This window comes from Neodiprion fabricii, chromosome 5 (genome assembly GCF_021155785.1).
Source record: "Neodiprion fabricii isolate iyNeoFabr1 chromosome 5, iyNeoFabr1.1, whole genome shotgun sequence".
Lineage (NCBI taxonomy): Eukaryota > Metazoa > Arthropoda > Insecta > Hymenoptera > Diprionidae > Neodiprion > Neodiprion fabricii.
In genome coordinates, this window is record NC_060243.1 from 27,434,617 (window position 1) to 27,455,744 (window position 21,128).

Genomic DNA, 21,128 nt, shown 5'->3' on the forward strand with positions numbered 1-21,128 from the left:
AAATTTTGACGTTGACAATTTTGCTCGCATTGACCGAAAAAAGAAGAATGCTTCACTTCCGTTGGTTATTCCAATGTTTCTCTGCTCGAACAAAGGAACATAAAATTCAGACAGTGATAATACATACGAGTATTTTATACATATCAGGAGATTGTACAAAACGAATTTTTACCATCGAAATAAAGTGAACACCATTATCCAAAAATATAAATTTTATTGGATGCACAAACAAGTTTGTTTTTTATTTGATTCATTTGCGTGTACTTTACTACCTGAATGAAAGACATATAATGTGTATATTGGATCGAAGAATGAGTATTAAGGATTGAAATATCAAATTAAAATGATGAACCGTTAGACTTGTAGATATCTGAATATCCTTATCGAATGATCAGGGCTCGACGAGAAGGCCGCTGAACAAAATTGCGTTGCTGGCAGTGTGACGAATAGCATACATCACTGGCCGATCAACTTCGAATCGAACCACGTCTGGCTCGATTCTAGCGCTTCTGAACATTGAGATGACACCTAAAATAAATAAAACAATTGCATGACGATGCATAACTGGTAATTAGGGTGATTGAATGATTGAGATTTGTAATTGTAACCTCAAGTTAAAAAAGGAAAACACTATTTAGACTCACCGGTAGCAGCAGCAGCTTCGCTACCTTCTTCGTTCACTTCAATGAACGCCTTCTGAACAATTTTCTTGATTTTAATTGGAACGTCCGCTATTCCGGAAAAGTTGGCGGAATCTTCGAAGACCTCTGAGATCCCCAACTAAATTTTCGGAAGTAAGTAATAGGAGTAAAATTCCTAATACACTTATTTACTTTACTGTATATTAATAAATAAAAGTGCTAAATAGGTAATAAGCATACGAAACTGATACAATTTGTAATATTGTTTTGATACCTTCTGCGCCGTTATTTTCAGATCGAATGTACTTTCTATCTTGAATTTCGGTAAAAATAATTCAACCGGACGCAAAGTATTTCGTCTCAACTTCTGGGTCAGATTTACTAGACTCAGATTGCCAACGACTGTTTTTAGCCCGTTTATTTCATTCGGCCGAATTATGATCATGCTCATCAAATTGTCCTGGAAAGAAACCACTTTTGTAAAAACTAACTAAGCTCACTCCGGTATATATATTTTTTTTATTGCTTTTCACTCTCTACGTTTATCAAAGTTGTATCATACTTTGTACGGTATTTCGATGAATCTTGCGTCAACTTCGGGAATATCACCGGTTACAAACTTGTGCTGAACATACATAGTCGAGACATTTTTGGTACGTTCTGCATCGAGATGAAAAGCTCTGCGTTTAGTTAGACGTGGAATAAATTTTCTGTTCCACTGCCCCTTGAAGTAGATCGCATTCACGATGACCAATACAGTATCCGGGGTCATATCATCTGTAAAAACACGTATATTATCGTCGCAGAAAATCCGCGTTATAGATTACAACAATATTTATCTCTCGAATTAATCGACTGATGTTTTTGTTTCCGCTAACGCGCGTTAACACAGCCGGCCAATACCTGGAGTGACCAAATCCTTGATGCGATGCATGGTCTGTTGATCGCACCAAGAATTGATGGTGTTGGCAGCTGCATTTGCATGATCAAAGTCCACTTCTTGGTTGGCCGACCGGAATCTAGTGTCAGTCATTGCTTTGAAGTCAGCTTTTACCGGGATCCGAGTGGACGTGAATAACTTGTTAGCGAGACGTAGTTCGACCCCTTGAACAGCCTGAAAAGGATATAGTTCGACAGTTGTATTCGTTGGTTACAAAACCATGACGATTCCCAAAGTTTTCATTACGTTCAAAGTATCGATGAGCGACTGATAACCAGATTGGCCGAGCTCATTGTCGTCTGGAATAAAGAGGGCTGTTCGCATTTGGGTAGCAGTCGTACCACCGGCTCCGTATGCAGCCATGGCAAGTGATAGTTGAGCGCTCAAAGAGGAGGATATCAGGTTGCCAGGATTGTCGGCAGCAAGCACCTGAGAATCGGTCGAATTCGGGAAATATAAGAAAGTTGAAGGTTGATTTTCAGATTTGTGGAATTATGATCTTTTTTAAAGGTAAAGGGTACGTTAAATACTAACCTTTAAAAAGTTATCGGCAAACCTGCAGACATTCTCGGCCATGGCCTGAAGCGCAGCGCTATCGCCATTGGCGGTAACTTGTGCCGATATTGCGAATATTGCAACAAGGAATAACAATACTGAAAAAAGAAGGTGACTACCATGAATTGTAATAATTTTTGGGAATGATTTGCCCAACTTTTATCGCGGAATCGATTGGACAACGGATTTCGTCAGTGATAATTCCCAACGTGATTCAGGACGTATTAACCGTGTGCAATTAAAAACTACACACCAATCTTGAATTTCCTTATAACTGGAAAATCTGTCTCTTTACGATAATTTGGATCGGATTTTTTGAAATTAGTTTGAGGATGTAATCTATATTTATTCGTAACAATTTTAATTTTGTTGACAAAAATTTTTCATTACTTGTTGACAGTGAGTTGCTGAACAATTACGAATGACATTAATTTAGTCAATTCACTAAATGTCGCAATAAAATAAGTCAAAAGATACTTTTTAAAAAAGTGCACTCTGGTGAGGTTATCAGCATCACGGATTGTCGCGTCAACAATGACCTGTTTGCGATACTCATGACCTTCTGCGAAGACCGATAAATAAATTGAAAAAATAACCGATGACTAGTCGACCAGCAAATCTCGAAAATTTAAAATTTTTCCTTCTCTTTTTCTACAGGGACAATTTTTTAAAATAACAAACAAAACTTGTAACGTCCAAAATGATTGCACGCTAAAAAATTTGATATATTTAACGGCTGCTGATCTAATGGACAAAGAAAAAGTAATCTGATACGTGAGGTAAATTTTGAATAAATTAAACGTAACATATGGATGGCCACTCGTATGTCCGCAAATTGATTTTCTTTATATCTTCGATTCGAAACGCGTTCGGAATTCAGATTCCCCGATTAACAAAGCCGAAATTTATTATACGTTATGTAAATTCGGAATGATATTATACATATTTCATCAGATGGAGGACCTCGAGTTATCACTCACTCTCGTGCCGTTGGATAGAAAATATTTTCACCGATAAACAAAATGCTATTTGGTGAAGCACTGAAGAAAATATTGTGCTTATCCGAATGCCTTACATATAATCTCGATAAAAATCGATTTTTCACACAGTAAAAGATCGGATCGACAATTGGAAGATATGTTACTTTGGGGAAGTTAAGTATAATTTGAAAGCCACACCGAGTTTTCAAATGATAAATACGTCAGTATTGTACTCACGTTTCGGCATGATGAGATCTTCTTATTGAGACGTGAATTCGAAGTGAGCACAATGCGTTATGTATCCGCCTCTTGCCTGCATCAGTAATATACATATATAAGGTTCAAAGTAATTTCCTCTACGTCTTCCGATTATCAACGAGTACGCGTTATTTTCCTATCAACAAGTTTATGTTCCTACGCATCACGGTATTCAAGTGACTACATACTCGTAAGAATACACAAAAACAAAATGCAGATCCCTACCTTTTTACGCAGTTCAAAAGTGGGGAGTTTCACCACAGGGGAATTCCAGTTTCAATGGAAGACGTCATTACGTCATTACTTGGCACGTACTCATTACATGCGGAAAATGTATACCAAACAAAGCTGTACCTCACTTTGAGTTGTTCGCGGATTTCATTACGTCACTCAGGACTAACTGTCGACTAATTTATTGACATTGCTGCCTAATCCTTGACCATGGTCGATAAAATACATCGCAATTTACGGTTTTTTTCGCCGCTTTGAATGATCTTAGCGAATAGAGCTGTTTCCATCCGTACCAAGGTACAGTGCAGTGTACACCAGTCATCCAAGTGAACCAACTTACTCCGTACTGGTCAAATGTGAACTTGGAAAGAAACTGGATGAAAAGAAAAAGAAGAACCTTCTAAAACTTCGTAAGAATTTACGCTGCGATATTCACTCTCACCATTCACCCATGATATTAATGTAGAGAATTGTGAGCTATGCAATGTCAGTGACATCTGCGGCGACAGCAGCGACGCAGTTTTCTCATACCCTTGCATTCGTCGCAGTAGCAACTGGATACTTTGGTCATTTCATGAGCCATCTGACGCCCCGAAGACGTGAGTTGATTAATGAGGCTGCCGGCCGGGTAAGAGACTTGGGATACGACGTTATCGTCGGTTTCACAGCGTGGCGTGTTGACTTGGGAGGGTGATAGGAAAGTAACAAACGTTTGCCAGAGAGCTGATTACGAATGGTCGAGGAGACAAGAGGAACGTATACGCTTACTTTGAAAGCCCCATACCTGACGCCAGGAGTTCCTCGGTCTTTTGACTCTGCGATATCATTGTAGAGGTTATTTTTGAACGACAGCAACGACGCCCTGCAGCAGCTGTCTTATTCGTTATTTGTTCTATTCCAGAGGCTTCGGTGTCTTTGACCACCGTGGCAAAGTCGACGGACATGATCGATTACCCCGAAATTACGCGTACATTAGACATTCGAGATTTGACTGGTACTTGTGAATTTTTAGACCACCTCTTGAAAGGCTTTGCACTGATATTTTTTCCTGTTTTTCCTCTTTGGACCAGTGTGACAAGATTCAGGACGGTGAGATTCCTACTGAAGTTAGGCGTAAAACGAGTATTCTAAGTAGATGCAGATAAAGTTTAAAGTGGAGATGAGACGAATATCAGCTGTTGGGTGAAACTTAGCGCCACAATTTCAAATTTAGTACCTTGACCAGGACATGGTGTAACAATTCTTGAAACGAAAAATTATCCGATCTATTTGGTACTTCGTGTACACTACTCGAAAGTAGAGAGATTGTATACAGTCTTGGGTCTCGTGGCGTAGGTGAATAATGGGCACCTACCATAAATAACAATTCCTCGCGAAGCAAGTACGGAGCAGAATGTATGTACGCAGTTTAGGTATTGAAGGGTGAAACACGGGCGTAATAACGGTGTACGATACATCTGGAGCAACGGATAATTTTAAATAATTTTACATCGAACTCGTGAAATTGCGAAATTATTCACCTACCAGCGGGAAATAGAGACACTTTGAATGCAACGCTAAAGAAGTTCGCCTAATTGCATATTTTTCATCGACCGACCTGCACGACGTATCATTGAATGTTTTTGCCTTAGCGTTGGTCCTGTTCAGTTCTGCCAGTGCCATTTGGCTGACCGCGAGAAAAACTGTAGACAAGATTTAAAACAGGTAAACGATGTCGCTAACGAAAATGATTAATAATTACTAATAAGAAACTCGAACTTTGGACTGCAGGTGAAAGAATAATTGATCTCAGTTTACTTCGTAAACGTAGAGTTTTTATACGGTTATAATTGAACCGTTGCGTGATCGGGTTCAAATTGGAGAGTAGTAATACCAAAACCGTTAAATATACCACGATAGAAAATTGAGATCACTTCAGACTGTGAGAGAAGTTGTGATGGCACGATTCTTAACTATAAAATCAACGCATCCTATTTGTATGACATAAAAATAACGATAGCGTGACCGAAAGACGTTACAAAGTTATGATACCTTGAGTTTTACCATGTTCTTTTACGGGGAGTTTCGGTCATTGGGTTAGCTGTGAAACAAAAGCTTTTTCCATATTTTGAACAAGCACCACTGTCAGGATGCGAATTCCATTCTTAGTCTAAGAACACTGGACTTAAAAAGAAACTAATCCGGCATAATTGCAACGATTTCAGCGGCGCATGATGGAGACTACATCGTGTAAAACAAGGGTGAACAGCATAAACGTCGACAGATATTTCCGAATAATTAATTTCGGTGCTCGCACACTGGGATGTCGTTTGCTAGATTCTGGTCCACTATCCGCAAGAAAGTTGGACAAGTTTTTACGTCTACTAACGTTAAGCATGATGTGCTTCGTTCTGATCCCGAGTTTAGTAGCAACGGCAGAATTCGCTACGGACCTTCAGTACCTCTGTGAAATAATTAGCAACGTATTATCTTTCATCGAAAGTTTCTATATCCTCATCAATTTCTACTACTACGAAGATAAGTACAGAAATCTCATTCGGAAGATACGCCGAGAATTTTGGTCAGAGCCGTTATCCCCGATATTTTTTCAGCATTTTCAAGGATTCGAACGCATTTTTATCAATATAAGCATGTTCGTGGCAGTAGTTACATTGCCGGGGAACATTGGTTACTGTACTTTTCCTCTCTGGATTCATAACTTCAACATGTACGCAGATATCAACGCCAAACGACGAACACCTCTCATCGCTAAATATCATTACGACCATCGTGTAAGTCGGAAGATTGGTTGACTGCGTCAAGATTTTTTTAGAAAGGTTTTTACACTCCGTGATTCGCACTAAGACGCGACTTACTGACTGTGAGGCGGTTTCAGAAAATTCAAAGTCAAAGTTGAAAAAAGTTCAAACGACTGTAGACAACTTAAAATCATCCACTCGTCGGGTGGACTTTGGCTCGTTGTAAACGTTAAAGGTCTTTCATGCGGTTGATGTAACCGAGACGAAAACTGTACAGATAATTCAATTAGTATAAATTTTGAAATATTCAATGCAAAAGAAGGGAAGAATATTGAAGATTTCTCATGCGTAGGTGAGTCCTTATTACGAGATAACGTATCTGTGTCAGACACTCGGCTCATCTCTTGCCGTCATCATTTTTGTATTGGGAACATCGATCTACGCTTTCATTTGCATGCATTTTTGCGCTAAGCTTCGTCTGATGCAATTCAAATTAAATGATATTGGCGCCTCTACAAGTGCCAAAGAGTTTACCGAAATCATCAGCGAGCATCGGTACCTTATCCGGTGCGTGGATATTCACCTTACTATTGGGAACGAAAATATATAGCTGTGACATCTGGTGGCAGAATAATGCGTTAACGCGAGTGGGCCATATTTAGTATTAAAAAACTTCCGTCATCGGATTTTTTACGGAATATCAGTTCTTTGCGTAATAACTAAAGCTTCACAGCTTGCACGCAGTTTTCTGTACTTTTATATCCGCGTGATTGACTTTTAAGTTTTAACACTTTGTCGATAGCCCAGTTCTCGCCGCCATATTGCTTAGCCACGCCTCCATTTTCGTTCTCAATGCCATATGTGTACAGTCCAAAATCACAACCGCCACTTTTGTATGTCGATGATGTTTTTTACGTAGATTTGCAAAAGACGTCGAAGATCTTTACAGTCCGATGCTACTACTGCATATTCTTCTGAGTACACTGCTTATCTGCCTCACCATGTTCAAGATCACCAGCATGACGGTAAGTGACAATGCCTTGCGAAGCGACGAATTTGCGTTAGCGATGAATATAATATTATCATTCGTTCCAACAGATAAATGATGGCGCTATGGAGTTCACAGTTTCAGCTGTTTACTTTTCAGCCACGTTTTTCCAAATTTTTGTATTCTGTTGGATGGCCAACGAAGTCTTCGTAGTGGTAATAAGCATAATGATAAACTTTGCAGTATGATTAGCGCCGTGAAAAGTAATAGGTTAAATTTAATAACGTTCACGAAACATCCGTATTTCGCAACTTCAACATTGTCGGAAATTCAGTAAACCGCGGTTTTGCGCAAAATATACTCATATTGTGAAAACTTGAGTTTTTCAAAGTCATTGTATAATTGCAAGTCATTAAGTGCCCCTCATTGTTCGATTACATTAACGTTACTAACTTTGACCTTGTAAAATTGAAGTTTTCCGCAAGATCAGATTCATGGAATCCCGCGTAATAAACAATTCTACGTACTCGTTTTTACAGAGTGACAACCTGGCTATGGCAGCGTACAATTCCCACTGGTACGAGGCTCCCATTCGTATTCGACGTGGGGTTTTTCTAATGTGCATGCGAGCTTATAAGCCAATCGTCTTGACGGCTGGAAAATTCTTTCCCGTTACCCTGGCCAGCTTTGGTTCCGTACGTAATTAGGACTTCTGAAAATCAGCCACGCTTTGCCTCTATTTATAAAATTTGTCATTCACGTTTGCTTCCAGGTATGTAGTACGGCTGTTTCTTACTACACTCTTCTAAGGTCGATTCAGTAAAATATTGATTGGAAACATTCATTGGAAATAAAATGCTCGACTGTGCGGAAAATTAATTTAATTTAGTCTAGACGTTTAAAACAAAATATCTAATGGCTGTGTTAAGTTCAGCACATTATCCAACGGCATGGATCAAGTCGCTCTTCTGTCTCGTTCATGTTCAATCCTCATTTCGATATGGCTCTGCTAAGATTATCCACGTAGTCTAACCCGTACGTGAAAGACTGCGGAATGGCGAACGCAGCAATGATACTTTGATGATACTACAAATAGCGTATACTTTTGCATAATTTTCTGTCTAACTCGTAAAATTGCAGAGTGAATAATGCATCGGACACCAGCGAACACGGATGAAAGGGCAGGCTGGTGATATTGGGGTAATCGTACTTACGAGTAAATTTTTCAACGACCTGATGTGTTGCGCCTTGGGATAAAAGATTGATATCCTTTACTCCTGCAGGCAATTCTATTCAAGACAGCAAAAACAACTCGCCACCGATTGTCAGTATTCGTGCCTACAACAGCCTCATAATATCTATCTTCTTAAACGGCTAGCAACTTGACTCTAAATTTTCACATCAGTAAATAATACTACACAGACCTTGAAATATAGATATCCGCGTTGCAAAAGTGTTTTGTTTTTTGAAAAGTATCTACTTCTTTCACGATTCATTGAAGCTTCATACCAGTATCAAAGACCTTCATAAATGTTGGACTAAATTTCACGACGGAATCAGAGCAAAATAGTTGAGACCAAGTCTCCCTAGAGTATAAAATTTCAGGTGCGACTCGTAAAAATTAGATGATTCATTAAACGTAACGATCTTAGCGTCGCATCATTGAGATGACATCGACTGATAATACGAAATTCGAGAAGGTAAATGTTGATAGACATATTCGAGTGATTAATCTCGGCAGTCGTATGCTGGGTTGTCGTCTGCTAGACGCCAATCCAGTGACAGTGAAGAAGGTGGACGTACTTTTGCGGGTCTTCGTGATGGGCGGCATGTCTTACGTTCTGATCCCAGGTTTAATGGCGATGGTAGAATTTATCAACGATTTAGGTTACGTAGCTGAAATAGGCAGCAACGTGTTAGGCGTGGTTGAAAGCGTCTGTTTCCTCGGAAATAGTTACTATCAAGAATCGAAGTGCAGAAATTTGGTGCAGAAAATCCATCGCGAGTTTTGGGCAAGCCCTTTACCTCCGGATCTCTTGAAACACGTCCAATGGTTCGAACGTATTTCCATCGGCATAGGCCTCTACGTTTTCACGGTTTCTCTATTAGCACTGACATTCTATAGTAGCATACCTCCAATCTTCCACAACTTCGATTTGTACGAAGACATCGATGCTATGCGACGGACTCCGCTAATCAGCAAATACTTTTACGACCAACGCGTAAGTCCACTCCGGTCGTAGATAAGGTTCTTGAAAAAACAAAATACACAGTTTGAAAATAACAATGACAACGATCCCAATGAATATCCTGAATTTCTGCCTAGGTGAGTCCCAACTACGAGATAACGTATGCCTGCCAGATACTCGGATCGTTCCTTACGGTAACGAGTTACGTTATCCTTACTTCAATCTACGCTCTCATCTGCATGCATCTTTGTGCCAAACTTCGCTTACTTCAAGTGAGATTAAGCAACATCGACGCTTCGATTAGCAACGAAGAGTTCGCCGAAATCGTGCACGAGCATCAGTACCTTATTCGGTACGTAGCCATGGAGTTCATGCGGTTGTTTCGAAAGCTTTTCGCAGTATCTCGACACTTGGACTTTGAATTCTGATAGATTACTGTTCGACCTTGTCGCAGGTACGCCGACGACCTCGAAGATATTTACTCCCCGGTAATTCTGATACACTTTATTCTCAGTACTGGTCTCATCTGCCTTGGTGTGGTCAAGGTAACTGGATTGCCAGTAAGTAATAATCCGAACATTGAAAGGTCAAATAAAGGCATGTCTATGCAACCTAATCGTATCCCAATTTCTAAGAGATGATAAATCGTTACATCAATCAGCCGATCGGTACTTTCGTATACCGTTGTATTGAGTGTTAAATCGAAGTATCCACTGCATGAATGGTCATTGTAAACGGTCCGTTTAATGATTGTCTCATCTTCTGAACGAGGTAATTTGCATCGAGAATGACGAATTGTAATTTACTGCCACAGGTACAAGCGGGTATGATGGAACTCGTACTGTTCATAATGTACTTCGCCGCTTCTTTTTTCCAAATATTCGTATTCTGCTGGATGGCCAATGAAGTCTTCGTAGAGGTAATCTCCCAGATATTGATCCAGATCTATTTCAGTGATAAAAAAACAAACCTCAAAAACTTGATTACAAGAGCACTCTTTCGACCTTGACCATTCGACATATAATTTTGTAAACAATTAAAGGGTGTATTTTTGACAGAGCGATGATTTGGCCAGGGCAACCTACGATTCTCGGTGGTACGAAGGATCGAGGCATGTTCAACGCGGGATTCTTCTGATCCTCTTGCGTGCTCAAAAGCCAAGCGTTTTGACAGCCGGAAAATTTTTTCCGGTTACCATGTCGAGTTTTGGTACGGTACGTGGTGTGGGTGGATAAATTTAAGCTCTCTGTAATCAGACCACGATCTAAATCGCAAATACTGTCGACGAAAATTAAATCACTCGAGTTATGATCTGATTAATAAATATGGACGCTACGATTTGCTTGCAGGTTTGCAGTACGGCTATTTCTTACTACACGCTTCTAATGTCAATCCAGTAAATTGTTAACATGCGAATGAACGATGATGACTCTTGCCTACTTGATCTGCACTATTGCAACAAGAAGTGAAAAATTTACCGTGTAGCAAATATAGATTGATGTTCGTGAAAAAAAAAAAAAAAAAAAAAAACAACTGTCATTCGAAATAAAATTACCTCGATATTCGAGTCTAGCTTTATTAAATTCAAAATGAGTTCGATAGACTCTGGTGCGAATTATATCAATGAGTAAATAAACAAATCGGTAAATTAATTATCTTCCTAGATATCCGATATTGCGTGGTTGCAATCCAACAGGGTTCGTTCTCGTCTCACGTTTCACGAATTAAACCTGCGTTTGCAAGGGCCATTTGTCTATGACCTAGATTTTCAACGCGATAATTAATAAATATAAAATATCGAAATAAAAACGTGTGATTCGCGCCTACCAATTTAATTTCTGGTCCCTACAATGAACAAAATTGTACAAGATGAGGGGTACCGTTACAAGTTGTAATCATTACCGGAACTATAATATCATTGTGGTCCAATGAATTTCCCCCATCGAAGATGGGAAGACTCGTTCCATTTAAAATGGTCTAATCGAAGCTTGCCGAAGCCACAGATCGCAGTCAGAATTTCGCGCGAGATGATCGTCAGTGACTTGATCAACATCGCATTCTGAGTTTACGATACTGGGGGACAGGATATACATCGAGGAACTTTAGTGAATAAGTAATTCTTTGTAAACCTGATTAGTTTATCAAGTTACACAACCCCGGATTTTTCACCTCCAGGATTGGCAGAGAAAAAACAAAAAGTTGTGCAATCGCCGTTAAGAAAATGTAAGTAAAACTATGAATGATTATCATGATTATGTTGTGAATGTTTACAACAAAACGAGGGAACATATTGTCAATCTAACAATGCGACAACTATAAGTGTCTCACATTTTCGAGGTTGAAAACATCCATTCTTCCGGACCATAATAAACAAGAAAATTTTACTCCAGCCTCATTTAATTGACGACCACTGTAATTCAATGTTGAGCTGTCACTGAATGAATCCCTAATTGCGCTTCCGTGTTTTTTTCCTTCATTTTTTCATCGATTCTTTGCACAACCGAAAGTGTACGGTTTTTTCTCCTCGCTTCTTGTTCGGTAGTTATTTACTCAATCACCGCAATAACCGTTGCTCAAATAAACGCGAATCGAACACTCGAGTTACTTGTTCGTGGGAAAAGTTACGTAGCGTGACGAGGGGAGATGAGACCAGAACTAATCAACCAGAAAGTATCCTAGTATAGTAAAGTCAATCGTGACACGCGACATTACTTCACCTCTTCCGTGTCTGTTATTATCCCTTTTAAATCCATCCACTAGCCAAATTATTTTATAAAAAAAATTGATTTCCATAAAAAGTTGTACTAACTGAACTATGAAAATGATGTTCCTGCAACAGAATCAAACTGCTCCGAGTCGTCAAGATGAAGATCATGCTACTCATCCTTCTGATGTGTTGTCTGACTGTCATCTGCTGTTCCGAGATGATCGAAATCAAGAGCGCAATAGAAACGCGTCACCAAAACTCATCCAATCTACTAGACGATGTGATCCTTGGAAAGAATCCCCCAAGTCTTGACTTTGGCAAAATTCCCACCGACTCTGGTGACTTGAACCTGACCTTCGTTCCTTGGCCCATCACTAGAAACACCCAAAACGAAAACCAATCGTCAAATTCTGATGACTTGAGGCCCGTAGCGAGAATCTCGAAAAGTCTTTACTCGTCTGCTGTTTTTCCCTCTGCAAGATCTTCTGACGAGCACCAGATTGTGAGTGAAGAAAAATTTGTGCGACATTGTTTTCCTGTCCAAACTAAGTTCGGCAGTAAATATCGAGAAATAACTATTGTAATAAATAATTTTCCACGTGACTTGTAGATTCCTGTAAGGCAGACATCCTGGGAGGAAACTTCTCCGATTATCGCTAACAGAACAAACAATTACAATACGGGAACGTCCGCTATCTCGCAACAAAATTTAGACCATAGAAGAACTCTGCGACGCGACAGAGAGCGAAGACGAAGGAACGAGGCGATCAATCATCAGTACCCCAATACAGGATACGGTGAGAACCCGGAGGATCTCGACGCGGACTATGCACCCCAAGAAAATCATTATTCTCCTTCAACGAGTTACGGAGCGGATTACACCGACTCATACTCACCAAGTACGATGCACAACACTCGATGAATTTAGTTGGAAAATTCGATCCAAGAATAAAGTAGATCGAATGGCAAAGTATTTATAAATTGGGGATTTATTAACGATTCGTTTGATTTTTGCTCGCAGGCTTTCCAGATCAAGTAATCGATCACCTACACGGTCCAGAGAAGTACAGTTCTTTCTCCACTGGTTCGGGCTACAGGAGCAACAGATACTACGAGAACAGCGAGGAGTCATCCTCGTACCCCGGAAGTCCGGAGTCCTGGCATCCTCATCACCATCATCATCATCCGCGACCGCCATTGGCCTACCAAAAATTGCCCGCCTACTCTTCGTGCGACAATCCAGGCCGCGGAGAACCGACTCCATCCCTGATTGGCTTGCTCTCAGCGATCGGTTCCAACCTACTGAACCTCTTCAAAATCGGCCTGGGCAGCAGCCTGTCGATAGCGATACCGCTGATAGCCCTCAAGTTCTTCCTGATCCCGTTGAAGATCTTCAAGTTGATTAAAATCGCGAAAATCCTGCTGAAACTCTTCTTCGTCGTACCGTTCATCCTGCGAGTATTCGCCCCGTCTATTTACTCGGCAATCACGCATCACGGGGTTGGATTTGCCGAAAGGATTGCCGAGGTTCGGACGGAGGAGAGCAGAGACATCTTCGATCAACCCGGCGATAATTCCACCCGCTGGAACGTCCTCGGAGTTAACTTGACCGAGGGCTTCTTGGCGGAAGCGACAAGTGCTCAAAAATGCCCCAGCAGAGTCGCCTGCGAGTTGGGCTCGTATTTGGCCAGCAGGAACAGGCTGCCTGAAAATCTGAGCAGATTTCTTCTTCACGCTAACGATTCTGAGGCGGGCAAAGACTCCCGCATTAACACCGGTAACGAGAAAAAGGAAAAGGAAGAAGTTACCAGCGTTTTTATTACAGCCCTGATCCAACGCTGGACTTACGATCGGTGCAACGTTTATGCTTGTGGAATTTCTCTCTAACAATGATAAAATGCGATAGCGTCTCTATGCTCGGTATAATTATGTCAGCGAGAGAAACATTAATTGTTCTTAAACTTGTTATATACATGGAGCATTCCATACCAATTCAACTAGGGTCTCAACCTCGCGCCCTTATATTTGGTTCGCGATTTTTTATATTGCTGTTCCAACTCTAAAAAGCAACGCAAATTTTTTTCAGCTTCTTCTAGCCCCCCTGACGTCCCTGATTGATTGTGCTTCAAATCATAATATTTTGACAGCGATTGCGAAATTTTTTAAAATTATGAATAAAAATGGCATACATTCTGTAGTGTGATAAAAATTTCAAGATGGTTGTTGTGTTAGGAAAGATAGATTGAATCCGGAAAATTAGAAAAAAAAAATTGAAATTACTAGAATAGAATTATTATTTTGTCAACAAATTTATAGAAAAATTACTGTTTTGCCTGCTCACATAGATTTTGGCATGGATATTTTTGATTTTGGCTACAGAAATTTTTGTAATTTTTTTCATCATTTTCAAAAATGTCGCAATCACTATCTAAATATCATCAATTCAAGAGCTCTGGGGGCGTCTGGGGGTTAGAAAAATATAAAAAAAATTTCGATTGCTTATTAGAGTTGAAATAACAATAAAAAAAACACGTAACAAATACGCCCTACATTCATATGCATAGGAATCTGCTCAGAACAGTTTAAACACTTTTTTATTATATTATATTTATTATAGCTTATAAGAAATTGTACCTATACAATGTATTACGATATACCTATACACTGGCCAGCCCTAACATAACAAATATATTTATACTATAGATAGACGCAAAAAAATAAAAACTAACACTTCGAACTTTAGAATCCCTGAAAATCATGACATGGAAACGTCTGATCTGATAGTTCACGATTCTTGAGAAAAATAGAACAAAAATTGCAACAATATAATGGAATCTTCTCTTCTCTCTCTCACTCTCTCTCTCTCTCTCTCTCTCTCCCTGTGAATGTTTATAATCTCATAATATTCCATATCCGCAGAACCTCACCTACCAGGCAAAGATTGATCCGACTACCACGCAACTTGACAAAAACAGAAGCCGACTCGACGGTACGTATTATACAGGGTGTCCCTAAATTGCCTCCCACGGACTAGCCAGCATAATACCTCGTTAAAATCCAACCGAGAATTTCTTTTCCGGAAGATCGTCCGAAGCATAGTTTTTGAATTATAAGCGATAGCGCTAGGCCAATCAGAGCGCACCATTTCATCTAGATTTGCCGCCACGGAAATTGCTGTTTTGTTCGTCTGGGTGAATTATTATTATTTGTTTACGAATTAAATATCGGCACCTCCCCTCTCTCGCTGCTGTATCCCTTATTCTTGAGGATGCGCTTCTGTTTACACACACAAGTATGCGCCCATGGATGTGCGGCCGGCAGCGTGTGCCGCGGCAACAATACCGAGGTCAGCGCTCGAGAAGGGGTACAACAGCGAGTGAGGGGAGGTGCCAATATTTACTTTGTAACCGAATAATAATAATTCACCCAGACGAACAAAACAGCAATTTCCGTGGCGGCAAATCTAGATGAAATGGTGCACTCTGATTGGCCTAGCGCCATCGCTTATAATTCAAAAACTATGCGTCGGACGAGCTTCCGGAAAAAAAATTCTCGATTGGATTTTAACGAGGTATCATGCTGGCTAGTCCGTGGGAGGCAATTTAGGGACACCCTGTATTTTGCTCATTCGATTCTTTGATCACCTTTTCGTAAATTTACTGATCGTTCCTTCGTACTGGATAAGACCGTGAACATGTGTTGATAAATTTTGAGGAAATAATGGAGAACTGAAAAATATAATACAAAAATTATTGATCAATATTTTAATGACCGGACTACGTTTTCTCTCCAATCCAGGTACAGTTTCCGAACGAATAACGAGATCAAGCAAAGACGGTCAGTCGTCGTTTCGACTAGACGAGGGTCGTCAGAAAAAGGAAGCGACTGAACAGTTCAGTCAGAAGAATTTGGGATATAATCAGCACGATGTTTCGTATCTGGAGTATTTATCGTGGCGGCGATACCACCGTAAAAATAACCGTCGACCGCGTCCGTTCGTAACACCGGCTTCAAAATCACCGACGGTTTTGACAAACCCCGTAAAGATGCTACCCAGCCGAGAAACCGCGTAGCTTGTCCCAATTTACGTTGTGCAGAACAACAAATCCGGCGCAGCCGATAACTTTATGGCCTATGGCGAGAAAACTACGACGGTAGATGATAACAAGAACGTCTTGATTGACCTGTTCCACGATAATCAACAGCCGCCCGCATTTACAGGGTCGAGTACACTCAACAGCCTGGAATTTTTTCAGACGAATATTTTATTTTCCGATCCAATTTTTGCCGCGTACTTGGCTGGATTTTCGGGCTTCTTCAAAGGCTTGCAAGTTCCCCACTTCGACAAAGATTGCTCGATGTTAGTCCAAGCTTTGCCTATTTTTCTAGTCAATAATTTCATCGACGCGTTACAGGCTGAGAAAACAAATCCTTAAATTTGGACCATTCATAACTTAATTCCGAAAATATCACGTGAGCAATGTGCGTCATTGTAAATGGAATATTTCCGTAGGTATTGAACAGCGGAGGATTGTTGAAATGTTATGACGAATGTTACGTAAGTCGAAGAGTGGGAAACTGTTTTGCATAAGACTAATCTTATACTGCAAGAATATAATTCGTTGTTGGCGCATAAAAAAAATGTTATAACGACCCTAATAAACCTGTGTTCACTTCAACTCATCATTATTACGCTGTCCCAAGTTTACTGTTACAATTCTTGGATTTCTCGAGCGACCGGGACTCGTCGCTCGTCAGTAAATATTTTATATATCAACAAGATACCTCGCAGCTAGAGTCTGATCCTTCCAAAGAATCATCGACAGCTTTGTGATATTGGTATCGTCGCATATCGTAAAAAAAGGTAATCTAACCGCACCCTTGAAATCACGTCGAGCACGTAAACCTAACGTTACGATTCTGTGAAATTTACTCCGACACTTACGCATTGTAACCTTATTTAGAAAATGACATCTGTCATCTTGACATCCGTCGGCCCAGACTTGCCTCACTGAGCAACGCGATTCTAACCTAACACCTTAGAGCAAATCGAGCTGACCTAACCTGAAAATTCTTGATATTTGACGAAAAAAAAAAGAAAAAAACGCGTCGCATCGGAAGGCCGATGATCAATCAAAATAATAAAATAGATTCTTATGACAATGCCAATCCTTAGTTTTATAGGTTGAACCATTTTATTGACCATTAGCAGAGTGATTATAACTTGAAGCAAACCGGGTTAACCTAACCTGGAAATTGTTAATATTTGAAACAAAACAAACACGCTGCACGAGAAGACCAATGATCAATCATAATTATTAGATACACATTTATGACAATGCCAATGCTCGGTTTCGTCACCTTAACCCTTTTATTGACCAACTGTCTCTGTAATGTAGCGTCTTCACAGTTCGTCGAAATGGCATCTGACGAGGAGGACCAAGAAAATATATTTAACCAGATGTCCAAATCCAACGATAAATTTACCACTAGATTTTATTCGGTAAGTTGATAGTTTTATCCAGAATTTGTTCAGCTTTGTAATTTTTGTGGAATAATAATCCGACTTAAAATGCAAAAACTTGTTGAAGAATTGTCCAAATCGATTTGGCGCATTCTAAATTTGGAGGAAAAATCATGACCGATGTATATTAATATTTCAGATGGTTGCACCCAAAGTTGGAGGCAATACTGTCTGTTCTCCGCTAAGCGCTCACATGATTCTATCTATATTGACGTACGGAGCACGAGGGAAAACTGCGGAGGAATTGAGAAGCGCTCTTTACCTACTCAGCGACGACTCTCTGACCCAGAACGGATTCAAGTCCCTTCTACAGTCGTTGAATGTAATTCTTTTGCAATTCCGTAATATCCGAGAAAAAAAGGAACGAAACAAATATTATATCCATAAAGTGCTGTTCATCGCAATTCAATATTCAAAAACCCTTCACCACAAATAACAATTGCATACTTTCTTGCCCAAGTTTTTTTAAGTTAAGTATACGATATTATGCAAATTAGTAAATATTTTTCATCATTTTTCTTTCCAGAATGCTACAGGGCTTGAAATCAGTTTGGCAAACGCAATTTATATTCAGGAGGGTATAACTCTGATGCCTGAATTTTTGTCTATGAATTCGAAATACTTTGATTCAGATACACCAAGGGTTGACTTCAAGAACAGTGTGGAGTCCACTCGACAGATAAATTCTTGGGTTGAAAATCAAACCAACAACAGAATCAAGAACTTATTGTCTGCTGGTAATTTGATGCAGTTGCTCAATTCCGATACAGAATTCGCCGGTGACACATAACTGGACTCAATTCGAAAATATTCAACTCATTCCTTTGAAATTTCAATATTCAAGAGTTATCACGCGTCAACTTGAAAAGTTTTAAAATCGTGACAATTATTTTCTGCATCAAGAAAAACTCAATTCTTCGTACACGTCAGTTGAAAACCATATACATCTGTATAAAAATCACATTTTCCATCAGATGCAGTGGATGAATGGACTAAAATAATAATGATAAACGCTGTGTACTTCAAAGGGAACTGGGCGAACAAATTTAACACCGAATACACAGAGAATAGACCATTTTATATAACAAAAGATACTAAAAGACACATTCCTACTATGTATACAAAGTCTGAGTATGCTTACGCAGAGTTAGAAGAATTGAATGCCAGAGCAATTCGACTTCCATACTCAGTGAGTGATTGATACTAAAAGAGCGGCCCTTGAACTGCGTAATTGATAGAGATTTTTTTATATTGATATTATATTTCTTTCAGAACGATGACTTCAGTATGCTCATTATACTGCCGAACGAAATTGAAGGGCTGCAGAATTTAGAACAAAATTTCAATCGAGGAAGTATTGAAAGTACTTATTGGAGATCGGGCAAAGTAGAGTTGTTCTTACCCAAGTTCAAAGTCGAATCCACAATAAATCTTGAAGAAATTTTACAAGAGGTGAATCCGCAGTTGATTGGTATAAGAGTTCAAGTCTTGGTATTAAAGCCTTTAGGCAATACAATGTTATTTTGTTTTCATTATTTCTGTTCCACCTTAGTCACAATAGTAAAATTTTCTGCATCGAATGTGACATAATTTTCTTGCAATATAACTATTATTACGTAACCTATAGCACCATTACTGAATGACAAAGAATTAAACATAGCAAACAAGGTAAGGAAACTTTGTAAAAAATTTTGAATTTTTTTTATTCGCGCCACTGAGAATCATCTCGATTTGTTCGCATTAGGCATACTGTCTTTATCAAATCATTCAACAAAATTCTATTGCTTATCATTTCAGATGGGGATAAAGCAGGTATTTACCGATTTTGCAGACTTGAGTGGGATTTCACAAGCCCCGTTAAAGGTTGGGCACGTCCTTCAGAAAGCATTTATTGAGGTCAACGAGGAGGGATCTGAAGCTGCCGCAGCTACCTGTATGTACTTTATACTAAATGCCAATTAATCTGGAATGGATTCTAGTCTGAAATTTCAAAATTGCTATAAAAATCAGATTATAACTTTTTGCGATACAGTCATTTTACTCTTCTAACACTTCTACCTCAATAATTGTCCAAATAAAATTATTGACATATACAATATTTTTTATTCCACAGTGGTTCAAATAAGATGCAGAAGAATGGCGAGTCCGCCGAAAGTCTTCGATGTCAACAGACCATTCATGTTCGCTATTCAACATAAGCCGAGTAAAATTCCGATATTCGTTGGCAGTATTAGAGATTTACAGATGCTTCCAACAAAAGACGAATTGTAACTAGATTCACTGTTTCTCAAGGGGACAACACGCTAATTGCAATGTTGGTCTTACTGTTAAACAATGCTGGCCTTCAAGTATATGTACTGTCTAATTACAAATTCTATCGCCTTCTGTGGTATTTTATGTATATGTATTCACTGTACATATTGTTACGTTTGAATTTAACAATTTATATCTCAAATTTCAGAAAAAACAACGAAACTCTATTGATCTATAATCAGTATTTACGTATAAACATCTAACATTGTATTTATGCAATTTGATGAATTGCGTTGCTGTATTTGAAATTAGTTTTATCAAACTTGCACGACAGTCATAATTATCATGAAACATTCATAACTCCTACAATTGTTCGACAGCTTTTTTCTTTATATTTGTATTGTTACGTCACGTAATCATTTTCACTATCAAATTAAAATCCATATGAGTAATTTGATAATAAATTAGATCATATAGATGGATTGACAAACATTTCTGTATCAAGACAATACATTCCATATCTCTGCTCTATGTATTGATATTAACATTACTAATATTGATGTTGTTATTATTATTATTATTATTATTATTATTATCATCATTAACTCGAAAAAGTATTCAAATATATTTATTGATCATGTGTATGTCAGAAAAAGAAGCTGTTTGAAATAAAAGACACTCGATGTTTTAACGGCGTGTTGTATGACCCCAGAGTGTAGAACGATAAAACTTGAACAAGTAATTATACAAAATATTTTCATTACTCGGTTACAAAACGGAGTTATAACCACATTAAATTGTGAATTTTCACAAGACTTTCGTCCTCCAATTACAATATGCAATAAGTTAAATCGGAGTAAAAAAGAAATTATTATTGCTTGTTAAACTGAACGAATAATAGTTCATCGTCGAAATTAGGAACATTTTAAAAACTTCGCGGACCAAATGAGAATTCAATGTAACACATGTCACAGAAAGAGAAAGGCATTTTTGAAGGAATACATTTTTTCACCTGTCTAAACAGCTTCTCATGGTATAACTTAACTTGGAAAAATGTTTACAATATAACTGTTTTCATTAGTCTTCTAAAATATTATTGTATGAATTTATTTCGGATACTATCA

The 21,128-nt window shown here is 38.9% G+C and overlaps 4 protein-coding genes across 7 annotated transcripts; 3 read left to right on the forward strand and 1 right to left on the reverse strand.

The window, feature by feature from the left end:
• Positions 1–194: 194 nt before the first annotated feature.
• On the reverse strand, positions 195–3,910 carry LOC124183932 (ovalbumin-related protein X-like). Its single transcript, XM_046573134.1, has 9 exons — positions 3,600–3,910; positions 3,354–3,510; positions 2,116–2,234; positions 1,828–2,010; positions 1,545–1,755; positions 1,204–1,418; positions 916–1,101; positions 645–780; positions 195–528 (listed from the first exon to the last, which is right to left on the reverse strand). The coding sequence occupies exons 2-9, from the start codon at positions 3,361–3,363 to the stop codon at positions 392–394; spliced, it is 1,197 nt and encodes a 398-aa protein (XP_046429090.1). The 5' UTR covers positions 3,364–3,510; positions 3,600–3,910; the 3' UTR covers positions 195–391.
• Positions 3,911–8,156: 4,246 nt separating this feature from the next.
• LOC124183924 (odorant receptor 4-like) lies at positions 8,157–11,072 on the forward strand. Of its 2 annotated transcripts, none has more exons than XM_046573103.1 (7): positions 8,157–8,366; positions 8,472–9,553; positions 9,658–9,872; positions 9,975–10,080; positions 10,335–10,439; positions 10,579–10,734; positions 10,870–11,072. In XM_046573103.1, exons 2-7 carry the CDS (start codon positions 8,999–9,001, stop codon positions 10,918–10,920), a joined length of 1,188 nt encoding a protein of 395 aa, XP_046429059.1. In that variant the 5' UTR covers positions 8,157–8,366; positions 8,472–8,998; the 3' UTR covers positions 10,921–11,072. The 2 variants fall into 2 exon arrangements, with proteins under 2 accessions (XP_046429059.1, XP_046429058.1); XM_046573102.1 differs by having other exon boundaries at positions 10,579–10,729.
• Positions 11,073–11,224: 152 nt separating this feature from the next.
• On the forward strand, positions 11,225–14,427 carry LOC124183920. The gene is made up of 4 exons (XM_046573096.1): positions 11,225–11,743; positions 12,360–12,729; positions 12,838–13,126; positions 13,249–14,427. The coding sequence occupies exons 2-4, from the start codon at positions 12,385–12,387 to the stop codon at positions 14,112–14,114; spliced, it is 1,500 nt and encodes a 499-aa protein (XP_046429052.1). The 5' UTR covers positions 11,225–11,743; positions 12,360–12,384; the 3' UTR covers positions 14,115–14,427.
• A 2,404-nt stretch (positions 14,428–16,831) lies between these two features.
• Positions 16,832–20,751, forward strand: LOC124183929 (alaserpin-like). Of its 3 annotated transcripts, none has more exons than XM_046573125.1 (8): positions 16,832–17,091; positions 17,638–17,730; positions 17,891–18,073; positions 18,278–18,488; positions 18,726–18,940; positions 19,024–19,203; positions 19,549–19,684; positions 19,865–20,751. In XM_046573125.1, the coding sequence occupies exons 2-8, from the start codon at positions 17,647–17,649 to the stop codon at positions 20,020–20,022; spliced, it is 1,167 nt and encodes a 388-aa protein (XP_046429081.1). In that variant the 5' UTR covers positions 16,832–17,091; positions 17,638–17,646; the 3' UTR covers positions 20,023–20,751. The 3 variants fall into 3 exon arrangements, with proteins under 3 accessions (XP_046429081.1, XP_046429080.1, XP_046429079.1); XM_046573124.1 differs by having other exon boundaries at positions 16,834–17,091; positions 17,627–17,730; XM_046573123.1 differs by lacking the exon at positions 16,832–17,091 and having other exon boundaries at positions 17,135–17,730.
• The last annotated feature ends 377 nt before the right edge of the window (positions 20,752–21,128 follow it).